At 38.1% G+C, this 16,372-nt stretch overlaps 1 protein-coding gene and 1 non-coding gene across 2 annotated transcripts; both read left to right on the top strand.

Annotated features, from left to right (window-relative positions):
• LOC18014577 (40S ribosomal protein S28-2) lies at positions 1-917 on the top strand. The gene is made up of 2 exons (XM_006397221.2): positions 1-90; positions 559-917. Exon 2 carries the CDS (start codon positions 560-562, stop codon positions 752-754), a length of 195 nt encoding a protein of 64 aa, XP_006397284.1. The 5' UTR covers positions 1-90; position 559; the 3' UTR covers positions 755-917.
• Positions 918-15,156: 14,239 nt separating this feature from the next.
• Positions 15,157-15,261, top strand: LOC112085710. Its single transcript, XR_002899009.1, has one exon. It is a non-coding gene; the product is annotated as a small nucleolar RNA R71 (small nucleolar RNA).
• Positions 15,262-16,372: the final 1,111 nt, after the last annotated feature.

Below are 16,372 nucleotides of genomic sequence, written 5' to 3'. Positions count from 1 at the left end.
TCCCTCTCTCTACCTTCTCTGGAAATTAGGGTTTTTTTGCCTCTTCGCTTACCGCCTCAACTACGCGTCTCCGCGAGCCGCCGTCTACAGGTTACTTCATCGCTTACAATCTTCTGTGTTGCATCTGGAACTGATTTCAATCTCTTGTAGATTATTCTGCTAAATCGCCATCTCTGTTTTGAATCTACAGTAGAATTCTGGTCTGTTTGTTAGAAAATTGAATCACTAAATTCGCTTCTGATATGGTGAGAAACAAAGCTTTTTAATTGGCTCTGTTTAAGTTCGTAATCAGTAGCCTCGTGCTAAGTTTTTTCCAAGTTGAGTCACTGTTTCATGAGTAATGCCATTAAAGCAGATTAAAGATATATTAGTGAGTAATTCAAGATGAGAATAGATAATAATACTTCTCAGACTCAGTTCTTCAATTGGTTTCCTGTAAAGTTGATTGCTTTACAAGGAAATAAAAGTTTTTGTACTGATTACTTCTGATTTTGTAATATATTACGTAAATTCTTATATAATTGGTCTCTGAATATCTTTGCTCGTTTTGTAAATCAGAATGGATTCTCAGATCAAGCACGCCGTTGTGGTCAAAGTGATGGGTCGTACCGGATCCAGGGGTCAGGTGACTCAGGTTCGAGTGAAGTTCACCGATTCCGATCGTTTTATTATGCGAAATGTTAAAGGGCCCGTGAGAGAAGGCGATATCCTCACTTTGCTCGAGTCCGAGAGAGAAGCTAGGAGACTTCGTTGATGCGCCTGCAGTTATTTCTGTCTTTTGATATTATGCTTTTGACTCGTACTTTGTTGTTGTTTTAAGACAATTTGTGGATTCATATCTTTTCTTTTTTTTTGGTATACAAAGTCTCTTATCTGTTTGTCTGAAACTCTTTATAATTAACTCTTATTCCCCACATCATGAAACTACTGAATATTCTCGATCACATCTTCAAACCACGGAAAACCCCTTTTTTTTGTTTCGCTGATGCTAACATCCCAAATTTTTGGAACCCAAGAAAATATTTGCTTACGGCCTTATAAAAAAAAAAAACAAATCCTGCTTAACGCAGTCAACCCTCCAAAATCTATTTGGACACAACTAAAGTTCATGTATCTGCGAAACCCGCTACAGTAACCTAGCCTTGGCTATAATCCATAAGACAAATGACTAGTCTTTCAAATCTATGCTTTAAAGTTCAAATCAAAACATATAACATACATACCTCATCACAATCACTTTTTTTTTAGCATGATTCATTTTGAGGCCAACCTTGGTTTTAGCCTTGAGGTGGACATCGTCTAGACCGTAGGGGTTAGGCATGAAACATGGAAGTTTGAACTGATCTTGATCTTGAACTTGAACCTTCCAAACAGAGAAAAATAAAAACATACCGGTTGTGAGGGTTTTGGCTTACCGTAACATTTCTAGGTCGCTAATGGTCATTGAAGTGCCCCACGCTGGCTAATCATTCTAGATTTTGGCATACGTCTTACACATGATGAAATGATTATCTAGGTTGGATTGAAACAGAAACGAATACGTGAAAACAGAAACAGATATGTGGAAATGGATATGTAGAAATAGATACATGTGGAAACGGATATGTGGAAACAAAATATTTAGAAATGTGGTGTTGAAGTATTGAACCACACACTGATTAATACGGAGTCGTTTAGTCTAGTCATCTTGAGTAGTCTTAACCGGGTTCAATCTTATGTTGGGTTGTTGGTTAAAGAGTTATCTGGTTGAGTCGGTATGCTTGTAACCCTAAGTATAAAGGGATCTGTATCTAGACTCGATCAGATACACATACATTGACTAGTCGACGATCATCTTCTTTCTTGAGCTTCTCGGAGCTGGGAGCTTGAGTTTCTTTGTTTGTTCCAGTGGATTTTCTGGATCGTATCCAGCCCCTGTGACGTAGCTACCCACCTCGGGAGTGAACACAAGGTGAACAATTCTCGTGCCTTGTTTCTTGCTTTATCTTCATACTCGTATTCGAGAGAGTGAGAGATTTGAGAGTTAGAGTAGATCGAATCCTAATTGCAGGCGCAACAAGTGGTATCAGAGCGCTAGTTGTTTTTGTCAGAGGTTTCGATGTCGATCCCGAATATGCGTCCAGAGGTTGTGCTCTTCGATGGATCTGGCGATTTCTCGCTATGGACGATTCACATGATGGCACACTTCGGTGTGGCTGGCCTGAAGGAGGTGATTCTTGATGACAATTTCGAGATCACGGTTCCGTTATCAAAAGCCGAGGAGAAGAAGGCAGCGTCGGATTCTTCTCCCTCCGATGATAAGACAGAGAAGACGGCACCCAGTACAAAGGTAATTCTTGATCCTGCTAAACTGGAGAAAGATAAGCGTGCCAAGGATATGATAATAGTGAATATTGGAGATCAAGTACTTAGGAAGATTCAACACTGTACAACGGCTGCGTCAATGTGGTCTTTGTTGGATCGTTTGTATCGATCGAAGTCGTTACCTAATCGCATCTTTGTGCAATCGCAATTCTACACCTTCAAGTGTGATAGCACCAAGACGATTGATGTTAATGTGGATGAATTTCTCAAGATCATGGCTGAGATGAGCAGCTTGAATGTTAGTGTATCATATGAGATACAGGGGGTAGTGTTTCTGAACTCTCTTCCATTGAGCTACGATGCTCTCAAGCACACGCTAAAGTACGAGAAATAATCATTAACATTGGAGGAGGTGATTTCAGCTGCAAGATCGAAGCAGAGGGAGATAACCGAGAGTAGTAAGTCAGATAAAGGGGCTGCTACGGTGTTATACTCAGGTGAACGAGGAAGGACTCAGAAACGAGACTTAAGTGATTCTCGTGGTGGAAAGAAAAGTCGTAGCACGTCAAAAGGAAGAAAGGTGACGTGTTGGTACTGCAAGAAAGACGGACATGTCAAGAAAGACTGCTATGCAAGGAAGAAGAAATACGAAAGTGACACTGAATAAGAAGCAGCTGTGGCGGTTCATCAGCCAGTGACCATGGATGCTTTGACAGTGCCAAGTGATGAAGCTCAGAACAATTGGGTAATAGATTCGGGATGCACACATCATATGACATCACACAGGGATTGGTTCGTAGAGTTTGAAGAAAATGGTTCAGGCAAGATTCTGCTTAGTGGTAATCATATGGTGGAGTCATTGGGAACATGCACAATACTTTTAGACACCAAAGGTGGATCCATCAAACGTATGCAGAATGTTTGCTATGTGCCAACACTTCGGAGAAACCTCATATCTACTGGAACGTTAGACAAACTGGGATTCACTCAACTCCGGTGGGAATGGTAAAATCAAATTTCATAAGAACAACAGGCTTGCTCTACATGGGACACTGAAGAATGGGTTATACATCTTGGATGGCGAGACAATTACTTCAGAGTTGTGTCAAGCTGAGGGTGCAACGACTAAAGCGTTATTGTGGCACAGCAGGTTAGGTCACATGAGCTACAAGAATCTTCAAGTGCTAGTAAGAAATGGGATTCTTCGGTAGAAAGATATTGGTCAGGAGATATTCTGTGAGAATTGTGTTCTAGGTAAGTCCAAGAAAGTCAGCTTTGGGACAGGTAAACACGAGACTGAACATGTTCTAGATTACGTCCATGCTGATCTTTGGGGGTCCCCAAACGTGCATTCATCCTTATCAGGTAACCAGTATTTTCTTTCTATCATAGATAATCATTCACGAAAGGTTTGTATTATGTTTCTTAAAACTAAAGATGAAACGTTTGCTAGGTTTAGTGATTGGGTAACTTGAGTGGAAAAACAGGTTGATAAGAAAGTAAAATGCTTAAGAACTGATAATGGCCTAGAATTTTGCAATACAGTGTTTGATGAGTTTTACAGGAAGAAGGGCATCGCTAGACACCTAACTTGTACCTACACCCCTCAGCAAAACGAAGTAGCTGAACGGATCAACAGAACCATCATGGAGAAGGTCAGGTGCCTCTTAAGTGAGTCTGGTCTTAGTGAGGATTTCTGGGCTGAAGCGGCATCAACTTCAGCTTACATCATCAATAGAACTCCATCATCAACAGTCGGTTTTAAAACTCCTGAAGAGGTCTGGTTGGGGAAGAAACCAAGTTACAATCACATTAGAAGGTTCAGATCAATCGCATATGTTCATACAGATCAAGGTAAACTGAAGCCCAGAGTAGTTAAGGGTGTTTTCATAGGCTATCCGGTTGGCACCAAAGGCTATAAGGTGTGGTTGATGGAGGGGGCACGGTGTGTTATTAGCAGAAATGTTCGATTTAATGAGAGTCAAGTCTACAAAGATTTGATGTTGGAAAGTAAGGCTACACCAGGAGAGAGCCACAGGACTGGTGGAGTTGTTAAGAAGGTCTACACTCAATCATCAGAAACTCAGGTTGATACTTCAAGATATGGTGGAGCTGATTCAGATATTGGCAAGATGGATGACAGTGAGGATGAAGCAGCTGGAGAAGAGTCTACGGAAAGGGAAAGATCTAGTCTGACTAATTACCAGCTTGCAAGAGACCGTCCTCGTAGAGTCATTGTCCCACCAGTCATATATAATGACTATGAGTGTGATGAAGTGGCATTCGCACTAATAATGTCAGAACTCATGAGTGTGGAAGAGCCAAGGGACTTCAAGGAAGCAATGGCGAGTGCGGATAAAGAAAAGTGGAACGATGCAACAGATGAAGAAATGAATTTTCTTGTGAAGAATAATACATGGATACTGGTGGATAGGCCTAAAGACAGAAAGATCATCAGTTGTAGGTGGTTATTCAAGATCAAGCCGGGTATTGAGGGAGTTGAGCCAGACAGGTACAAGTCACATTGGGTTGCTAGGGGTTTCACGCAGAGAGAAGGTATTGATTAACAGGAGGTGTTTTCTCCTGTAGAAGCATGTGTCGATCAGGGTATTGTTGTCATTGGTGCTGAATCTGAACTTGGAGTTGGAACAAATGGATGTGAAGACAGCCTTCCTCCATGGTAACCTTGAAAGATCTGTATATGTGGCAGCCAAAAGGTTATGAGGATCAGAAGCACAGAGATAAGGTGTGTCTTTTGAAGAAGTCATTGTATGGCTTAAAACAATCACCACGGCAATGAATAAGTGGTTTGATGAAGTTATGATGGCACAAGGTTTCAGCAAAAGTGAACGTGACACATGCGTATACAAAAAGAAAATATCTCATCAGAACTACATATATCTCCTATTATATGTAGATGATATGTTGTTGGCTGCTAAAGACATGTCGGAGATTAATAAGGTAAAGGAACAGTTGAGTCCGATCTTCGAAATGAAGGATCTAGGGGCTGCACGAAGGATCTTGGACATGGATATAATCAGAGATAGGAAATATGGCACATTACACTTGTCTCAGTCCGATTACTTGAAGAAGGTTATTAAAAATTTTAGGATGATGGATGCCAAGGTTTCTAGACGCCGATTGGAGCTCATTTAAAGTTGTCATCAGTTCTAGACGACAGCGAGATCATTGATACAGAGGTAACTCCCTACTCATCTGCCGTAGGTAGTATTATGTATGCAATGGTGGGTTCTCGTCCAAACTTAGCATATGGAATTGGGCTGGTAAGCCGTTTTATGAGTAAACCGGGAAAGATTCATTGGGAAGCAGTAAAGTGGTTGCTGAGGTACATTAAAGGGTCTCTAGATGTGCATCTGAGTTATGGAAAGGACAAGGATATAGAGAGTCAAGGGTACTGTGATTCTGACTTCGCAGCAGACTTAGATAGGAGAAGATCCATTTCGGGGTACGTGTTTACAGTTGGAGGAAATGTTGTAAGTTGGAGGTTGTGCTTGCAACCGGTGGTAGCCTTGTCAACGACAGAGGCAGAGTATATCTCTCTGACAGAGGCTGTAAAAGAGGTCATTTGTCTCAGGGGATTACTTGATGATTTTGGGTTCAAGCTTGGAGCTGTTAAGGTATATTGTGATTCTCAGTCGGCGATTTGTTTGTCCAAGAATAGTGTGTTCCATGAACACACAAAGCATATTGCTACAAAGTATTATTTCATAAGGGATATAATAGCTGACGGTGAAGTAGAGGTCTTGAAGATCCATACGAGCAGGAATCCAGCTGACATTTTTACCAAGGTGGTGCCGGTAAGTAAGTTTAATTCAGCGTTAGACTTACTTAGGGTCACTAGAGCTTGAGCAGGTTCAAGCTGGCCGGTGGTGTAGATCCAGAGTACTGAATCCACATGAAAGTTCAAGCAGAGTTGGCTTATGAAGGAAGGTCATGTTGTTATTATCAGTTGTGTATCCAAGGTGGAGATTGTTGAAGTATTGGACCACACACTGATTAATACGGAGTTGTTTAGTCTAGTTATCTTGAGTAGTCTTAACCGGGTTCAATCTTATGTTGAATTGTTGGTTAAATAGTTATCTGGTTGAGTCGGTACGCTTGTAACCCTAAGTATAAAGGGATCTGTATCTAGACTCGATCAGATACACATACATTGACTAGTCGACGATCATCTTCTTCCTTGAGCTTCTCGGAGCTGAGAAATTGAGTTTCTTTGTTTGTTCTAGTGGATTTTCTGGATCGTATCCAGCCCCTGTGACGTAGCTACCCACCTCGGGAGTGAACACAAGGTGAACAATTCTCGTGCCTTGTTTCTTGCTTTATCTTCGTACTCGTATTCGAGAGAGTGAGAGATTTGAGAGTTAAAGTAGATTGAATCCTAATTGCAGGCGCAACATGTGGAAATGCATTTTTTTATAAAAAATATTAGTATGGAAACATATGCTTACTAGGACTTAAACCCGCACTATATATTTGTCTTTCTTTTTTAAAAAAAAAAATGTTTCGTAATGATAGAAATGTAAGCTAGCGTGGAGTAATTTTTTTTTGAAAAAAAATGTTTTGTAATGTTAGAAAATTTGCTTTACCTGAATTTTAAAACATGCCTAACTATAGAACTGTTAAACCAGACTAATTTGTTTATTTAATTGAATTTGCAGTGGCGAAAAATATTATTCTGACTAACTCGTAAAAAACATAATTCTAATATGCATTGTTTAATAACTCTAATATTTTTAGTTTGTCTACAAACTCATAAATAATCATAGGTCTCGTATCTAAAATTTTATAAATTTAGTTAAATATATTTTACCTTCTGTTTTGATATATATTTAATAAAATATAATAAATTATAGTAGAAATTGCAAGATTTTGAATAGTTAATTTTTTGAAAATATATGGATTTATTATTATTAAAAGTGGTATACTAATAAAAAATAAATAAGAAAGTAAAATAGTTAATAACCTCTTTAATAGAAAATAAATATATTTTCTATATATTCTCTTCAATAATTAAAAAAAACACTTATATCATTTTTTTTAAGTATCTTTTTAAGAATAAAATAATATTCAATTACTTTCAAAATAATATTCATTTTTCTAAATGACTCTTTAAATAATAATAATAATATATATATATATATATATATATATCTATCAAAATACGTTTATATACTTTGTTAGATTCAAAAACTATTTACTGTCATTAACCATAGAACCTATTAGAATAAATAAATACATACAACCATACTCGAAGTGGGATCGATCATAAATTTATCTACTTTTTTTTTAGTGAAATTATTTTTGTTAAGTTCACATTTACATTTAGGCCATTTTTCGCAAGTGTTGAATTATCTATTCACTCCTCTTTGGCTGGTAGAAATACTATTATGTTTTAGATCCATCATCCATATGAAACCCTGGTTAGTCGACACTCGATGAGTACCTGTAGATGGTAGAAGCCCGGATTACCTCTTAGTTATTACAATGCAAAACTATCAAAATTACTAGAATAATCTAGGATACCGATTTTATCTGTTTTGGCTTTGTTAGCAAATATAACGAAACTGTCTTACTATTTGAAATCCACATCAACAGAAGTTCTATTTATTTATAAAAAAAGCAGTGTGCTCTAATATGAAAGTCTACCATTTTTTCTCTGATAGATTTAATATATCAACCGTAGACTTATTTTTTGGTCAATAGATTTTTTTTTGAGTCAATAGATTTGTTTGAGAGCCGGTAGATTAAAAAAAAAAAATTGGTACACTTATAATGGCAGACATATGTTTACAAAGGGGAAGATTTGTTTTTGGATGGTAAATATGTTAAAATGTTGATAGATTTATTTGTATTGATAGTAGATTTGTTAAGGGTTAATAGATCACAAAAGCGATCAGTTGACTTTTTGGTAGATGTTTGATTAGAATTGTAGATTTGTATCGTTTGACGGTAGATTAATCTTATCTCTTGTATACTTATTGTACTAACAGAAGACTTTTCATTAAAATTGTTTTTTCGTAATATAATGGTAGATTCATTGTAATGACGGTAGATTTATATTTTTGTGGTAGATTTACTCTTAACTCGATAGATTAATTGTTAATAACAGTAGAGTTAAAAAAAGGAAAAAATCTTAACTTTTAGATTTGTAATGGTAGTAGATTTATGTTATGAAACGGCAGGTCTATTAAAAGTTAGTAGATTTATTTATAAAACGGTAGAGTTATCGATGATGGCAGTAGGTTTATATAAAGTTTTGTAATACATGAAATTGGTAGACTTAATTTCAGTTAGTAGATTTATCTGAAGTTGGTAGATATATCTGAATTTGGTAGATTTATATGAATTTAGTAGATCTAATCTTTGTTATTTATGATAGATTTGTTAAAGTGGACATTTTCAAATGATGTTTTTAGTATCCACCAAAGAACTTCAAATTTGTAATAAAAACCAGATATCCATCATGAAGATTTAGGGTTGCTGCCGACCTAAATATGAGAAAAACTATTGTTTGATGGTAGATTTATTGTAATGATGAGAAATTTATTTTGATAAATGATTTTTTATTTATGGGCTTATATTTTATTTCAAATTAACTCACAAGCTTAACATATTAGTCAATGGATATGCAGTTTTCAAAAACTATAATGACATATCAAAAGTTATACTAGTGATTTTATCTTCATCAAACAATATGATAGTAGGTTTTTAGTCCACTAAGGTCAATTAACCTCTTGTGTTATAGCACTTGAGGGTCAATCCAAATAGAGATTATCTAGACACCAAGACTATGAGGATCAATTCTTAATCCAAGTCTAATTAAACAGGTTTTGGTAACAAAGTGGTCTAAAACTTAAAACAAACAAGAAGCAAGTAATAATTGAGAACTAAACAAGCAAGACAACAAAGAAAAGACTCAAATTCAAATAAAGATAAAGCTAAACCTCTAGATGTGATCATTGATCAGGGTGCTTTCAATGCTTAATTCATGATGCTAAGAAAACAATGCAACACTTGCAATTCTTTAGTCTAGACTTCCAAAGCAGTTAATTCATTCCCATGACATAAATCTCTTTGCAAATTACTTAATCAAGACTAATTTCCATTAGTGAATAAGCAATTAACAAGCATAAGGTTCCAAGTCTAACATGACCAAACATCCTCTTTGTGCATCAAAATAAGAGCTAAGAAAGACTGAATCTTATACAGAAAGATAAAGCAAGCATCAGATGATCTCAAATTCCAATCAACTTAGAACTCAAAGCAAGACCATTTCTTTCCCAAGACAATAATCACTATACTAATCAGAATTCAAACCTAACTCTCATTAGTGGTAATGATGATCAATATGCATTAATAAACAGTTATTATATGTCATTTTTGCTTTAAACAAACATTCGCATGGCATTTAAAACATAAACCCTTAAGTTAGTTCATTCATACATTTCATCAAACACCTTGTGGGTGGAGAAATGCCTGAGTTCTAGATCAAGCTTATGATGAGAGATCTAGCATTAGGAGCAGCTAACTAAAGAAAGGAAATGAGAATCTAAAGACTAAACATCATAAATCAAATCTAAGCACCCTAATCTACATACCTAGAAGCTTAAAAGAAGACTACTCACTAATCATGATTAACACATCTAATCTTCTGCAAGAGGTGATATTAATCATGATTAGAAGCAAAGATAAGAAGATGAGATGATAAGAAAAAGCTTTAAGATGATTAAATCCCTTAGATATCTCTTGATCAAACTCGTTTTTACACTCAAAAGAAAAGAAAACTAATAGAGAATGAAAGATAGAAGATGAGGTATTTTAGGGTTTTTCCCAAAAAAACTATATATAGCAAGGGTCTTGGGCCTGGTCAGCTCAGGACAGACTGGGTACTGACCCGGCTCAGTTGGGTCTGGTGTCTGATGTACGAGATGGTCACTTCCCTGTCCAAGTCGCATGCCCAAGTCGGTCTCATCTGCGAACACATGTGCTAGATGGTTCTACTTCATGTCCAACTCGCACACCCAAGTCGCACAGCTTTTTGGACTTAGACAAATTTGATTTTGGAAGTCTCTACCCTGCTCAGAGTCTCCTTACACACATCTATAGAGTCGGAGCTTGCTCCCATAGTATGAACATTCATGGGTGCGAGTTTACCAAGTCGCACACCCAAGTCGCATCATTTCTCATTTTCCCGGACCACTCCGCTTTTGAGGCAGCATAACTCTTGGAATACTGGTCCAAATGACTTGATTCAAACTCCAGTGGAAGGCAGCTCAATTATATAGAATGTTTATGAAGAATAAAAGTGCATCTGGGAAATGGAAGGGTTCCGGAGGGTTGATCTTTGACAAGCACCGAAATGATCCGGAAACGGCTTTTACACAAGTGTTCATTCTGGAAACGTTATCTCCCAGCCCGGAGCTCAAAACTGTGTGATCTCAAGCGTTCTAGAAAGAGGGCTTGAAGCTCTTGAATCTTTATGAAGGGCCTGTAAACTGAATCGGAACGGAAATGCATTGTCCAAAGTAATCTTTGTATCACATCGGATCGGTCTGCAATGCAAGCGAGACAGGCATGTCTTCCAGTGGGTATAACTCTCAGCTCATTGGTCCGAATCCACTGATTCCAACTGTTATAGAACCATACCTCAATCATCTCGAACTTTCATGAAGAATCCGGCAACCAAATCGGACGACAAGGCTTCCCGGACAGGCAATCGTTTAGACATATCATATTGCTCTGGAATTGATGCGAGATAGGTCTGTCTTGCGGTTTCCGTATTTTTCAGCTCGCTGCTCCAAATGCATTTATTCCAACTGTTATGGAACCTTGATTCAATTATCTTGATCGGTTCTGAAGACCCCGGAAGCTGAATCGGCCGGCAAGACTTTCCGGTAACGTGATTTCTGAGATGTATCTGCACCGGAGATTTTTGGCCGAGAAACCTAACCAGCCAGTACGTGTTTTGGCCGAGAGATCTACCCGCAGTATGGATTTTAGCCGAGAATCTTCGACCATCAGTACAGTCTTTTGCTGAGAAGCTCTATAATGCCCTTTTTCCTCCAGTTTTGATCATTTCAACTCCATTTCTTCATCTGGTTCACATTTTCCACTCCAATTAAGCTCCATAAGCACCTGTTTAACACTCTAAACCATGCAAAAATCTCTTGGACCTAATGCAATCTCCTAAGTCCTAAAAAAATACTTAAAGACCTAATATGTATGCAAATGAGACATGATTTGGACTTAAATATGTACACTAAATGATGCAATTTATGAATATATCAACTCCCCCACACTTATCCTTTGCTTGTCCTCAAGCAAAAAGAACAAATGAGAGAGAGAGTTTGAATGCTTGGTAGTTCACATTCCTTAAAGAGAGAGAGTAATCATCAAAAGAGTTCAACTCATGGTCCTAGTTACTAGTTATAAATTGCAATACAAACTGGTGTACACATAAAAACTAGCCATGCTCATCACCAAGTGAACCAAACTCAAGTGTCAACCATCACAAGAATACCTAACTCCAGCCCTTTGACATTCATTTAAGTATCATGTGGATCATGTTCATGCAAATCATGTGAACTCATTTGGTTTAGGGATGAGGTAATGAGACAAGCTTATGGGTTCAATGCAGCTCAAGGGATCACTCAAGAAGGAATAAACTTTAACAGAAGGCTAAGGGTAAAAGGCAACTGATGCATACAAGAGTAGAATCCCATCTACCCAATGCTACAAATTGGTCTTTCACCTTAACTCTACACCCATGAAGAACACACCTAAGCTACCCTTCTCTCAAGGCATCCATTGCCTTTTCAACCCACTTCTCACTTCACTCTCATTCTTTTCCTCACCAGGGGATTCATCTTTTCATTCTCAAACTCAGGCTTTTGGGGTCTAAACCTTTCACTCAGCTCTTTCTCACATAGCATTGTCTAGCCTCTTTTCTTTTCTCTTTAAACACTTGAGCCTTTTTGGCTTCTTTTCTTTTCTTTTCACTTAGAGGCTAGACCTTTTCTTTTAAAAAAAAAAAGAGCTTTCTTTCTTTAAACAACAGACCCCAAACCGATTTCTTTTCTTTTCCATCCCCTGGTTCTCATCTCAAACTCTCTCTTTTCCACTCAGTGTTTCCCAAGATAACATCCTAGCCTACTCTAGACTCATAATGCAGAGCTAGATCTACATAAAACTCTACTCTTGTCGCCGTAAACCCAACACTTTCTGTCAAGTTTATTCAGAAAAAGGCCTCACATCATCTCTCACTAAAGTGTTTCAGGCTTCAAGGAAGGTTTGGTTAAAGGCAGGGAACTGTCTCAAAATGAGAGAACAGCTATTTGAGCTAGCAAAGAGTGGTAAAAAGGAATACGAGAGCTCAAATATTTTGTGGTACCCATGAGTCCCAATGACATGCAAAAACATGATAATTAGATTTTCAAGTTATGGTTTTCACTTTAAACAAGGCTGGAGTTAATCACAACTAGATCCAACTAACACAGAAGTATTGAGACACTAATCCCAAGCATGGTTCACTCTTGATTTCATACCAGTTTTGCAAGCAATAGAGAATTAATAACTAAGGCCATGAATTCAAGTTCTTAAGATGATTCTCTCTCAAAGAAACCTATCATTACTCCCATGAAAGTGATGCAACCTATATGATTATGCAACTAGACTCAATCTTAAAAATGTGAATGCAACTAAAATGAACATTTTTTGTGTTAAAATTTTCAAATTTTCATTTTTCATATTTTTTAGTGGTTTTTCTATGCACTTAAATGCTATGCATAATCAAATGAGACTCAAAATGCAAAAGAGAAAATAAGAACATAGAAAACATGTTTAGTAAACACAAAAGCTCTCCCCCACACTTAAATAACAGTCCCCTGTGTAATAAAAGCATGAGAAAGAGGAAAAATCAAACATAAAATGCAAAAGAGAAAGAAAAATGCCAAATGCTCATTTACAAGTGTTTAGAGTGATACCTGGTGTGGTTCTTATGCAAAGGTGGAGTGAGTAGCTGCTTCAGGTGAGGCTAGACATCACTGGAGATGGGTTTGTCTTGGCCTGTACTCCCTTGTGCGACATGGACTGATCATGGACCAACTCGCACACCCAAGTCGCACATACACTCCTCTTGAACGTCCTGGCTTCTTCTCCTAGTGTGCGACTTAGTTTGATCCTGAGCCAACTCGCATGACCAAGTAGGTCTGTTTTGCGAGTTCATATGCGACTTGGATCTCTGTTTTCTGAGCCGCACAGCCATCTAGCAGCACCAGGTGAACATGTGTGCGACGTTGACCTTGGTTGACTGACTCGCACACCCATGTAGGTCTGTTTTGCGAACATGTGTGCGAGATGGGACCTGACCTTGTCCATCTCGCACACCCATGTAGCACACCAGGCGGCACAACAGGCGGCTCACCAGTTCTCATGCCTTAAGTCCTTGCTCAGCCTGTTCTCAGGCCCTTTTTCACTTTTTTTCCTTGGAAAACAGCATCCCTAAGTCACCTTAGACCTGAAAACACTTCACAAAACCCATCAAAACATCCTAAAACATGAAAAAGAAAAGAAAAGATTAAAAATAGTTATGTACAATGATAAGCTTTGGGTGTCTCCCAAGTGCCCTTTTTTTTAAGTCACTAAGTTTGACTTTTCAGAACCTTTTCTTAGTAGGGGAGATGAGGAGCTTTGATTCTCCTTGTCTTGTCCATGAACTCAAGTGTGATAGCCTTGTTCATCAGCTTTTGAACACCAGATGACCCTTTGTCTATGAGCTCTTGTGTGAGGATGGCCCTGACCTTCGCAAAAGGTTTTGATCCTCCATTTCTTTGGACCTTGTATTCCACATCTCCACCATGAAACTTCTATGGAGTGAGAGTTAAGACTTGAGAAGAGGACCCAAGAGTGAATGGTTTGGTGGTTGTTGGGTTCTTGTCTTGAGACCATGAACCATTGCCTTTGTTGCTGCTGATCTCTTTCTCACTTGGTGTAGGAGATAGAGATTCCAAGCACTCCTCATCATCACTAAAGAACTTCTCATCATCAATGAACTCAAGATCAATCTATCTTTGGTGTTCTTTCTTTTTCTCACAAGCATCAAGAGGCTGATCCTTCTCTTTCATTCCACAAGTCCCCACATACTGCATCTCAAAGTGTTGAAACTCATCACAGAGACTTGGAGGCACATAGGCGGGCAGCTCAATAGATTTTTCTTCTTTCTTGAGCTTTTGCTTGGCCTTCTCTTCAGCAACAATATGAACTTTGTCAATAGACGTTCCATGGACATCGTTTATAGCAAAAACTTCGGTTCCAAGGGTCACCTCCCCACTGAGTTGCTCAATGTCCTCATTGTCTTGTGAAGAAAGATCTCTAAGAGCAATGTCTTTTTGTGGAATATAGAGTAGACGTTCTATCTCCTTTATAGCAGCTTCATGATCTTTGATCTCCATGTGATTCACTTGAGAGATTAAGTTCTCTATTTTGTTGTGGAGATCATTGTAGGAACTCTTTACTCTTGTTTTGATCTCATCTTGTCCCTTTAGAAGTTGTTGAAACATGCTGTTCAACTCCATTTCTTGAGGCTTTGAAGCACCTTGCCCTTGTGGAACAGACTCTTTCTGAAAACAAAGCTCCACCTCACCTTGACCATCTTGACAATCTTCAATATCAAGCTCTTTGTATCTTTCATTAATCTTGGCCAAATTCTCAACAAGTAGCTCTCCTCATTCTATGGTAAGATTTGCAAAACGCCCATTGCTAGCTACATCCAATGTCCATTTATGCTCTATATCAACTCCCCAGTAGAAGATACTAAGGATAGCTTCTTGTTGGAACCCATGATGAGGACAATCTCTAGTGTAGCCTTTAAGTCTCTCCCATGCTTCATCAAAAGTCTCATGGATTCTTTGTTTGAAGCCCAAGATGTCTTTCCTAACTTGGACAGTCCTTTGTATGGGATAAAACCTTTGAAGAAAGATCATCTTGCAATCATTCCAAGAATTGACCAAGTGGGATGGTAATGCTCTCTCCCATTTGCTTGCCCTTTCTCCAAGTGAAAATGGGAACAAGATGAGCTTGATACTGTCTTGGGGCACTCCTCCAGTCCTAAATGTGTCACACAACCTCTCAAAGGAATCCAAATGATCATATGGGTTCTCCATTCCTAACCCCAAGAACTTAGATTCCTGAATCAACCTAACCAAGCTTGCTTTGATCTCATAGGCCTCAGCTTCAATTGGAGGAGGGTGGATCCCATACCTCTTTCCATGACAACAAGGAGTGTCACAGCTTCCAATTGTTGGCTTTTTCTTTGGAGCTTGGGTCAGAATTGGAGGCAGTGCTTAAAGTTGTGGCTTTTGTTGAGGTTTTGGAACTTGAAGAATGCTCTTGTGGACGTCCATCTCCAACAGCTCAACAGAACTTGTCTTTCCATTTCTCTTCTTGAGAATTTGGTACCTTTCAAAGCTCAAGAGAATCAAGGAAGAAAAGTTAGTGACAATGAACCTCTATATATGATCATTGATCAGGGTGCTTTCAATGCTTAGTTCATGATGCTAAGAAAACAATGCAACACTTGCAATTCTTTAGTCTAGACTTCCAAAGCAGATTAATTGATTCCCATGACAGAAATCTCTTTGCAAATTACTTAATTAAGAATAATTTTCATTAGTGAATAAGCAATTAACAAGCTAAGGTTCCAAGTCTAACATGACCAAACAGCCTCTTTGTGCATCAAAATAAGAGCTAAGAAAGACTGAATCTTATACAGAAAGATAAAGCAAGCATCACATGATCTCAAATTCCCATCAACTTAGAACTCAAAGCAAGACTATACTAATCAGAATTCAAACCTAACTCTCATTAGTGGAAATGATGATCAGTATGCATTAATAAACAGTTCTAATATGTCATTTATGCTTCAAACAAACATTCCCATGGCATTTAAAACATAAACCCTTAAGTTGGCTCATTCAGGCATTTCATCAAACACCTTGTGGGTGGAAAAATGCCTAAGTTCTATATCAAGCTTATGATGAGAGATCTAGCA

This window comes from Eutrema salsugineum, unplaced genomic scaffold, assembly GCF_000478725.1.
Source record: "Eutrema salsugineum unplaced genomic scaffold, Eutsalg1_0 scaffold_3, whole genome shotgun sequence".
Taxonomy (NCBI): domain Eukaryota; kingdom Viridiplantae; phylum Streptophyta; class Magnoliopsida; order Brassicales; family Brassicaceae; genus Eutrema; species Eutrema salsugineum.
Note: the sequence above shows the minus strand (reverse complement) of the source record. Positions and strands in the feature narration are given on the sequence as shown.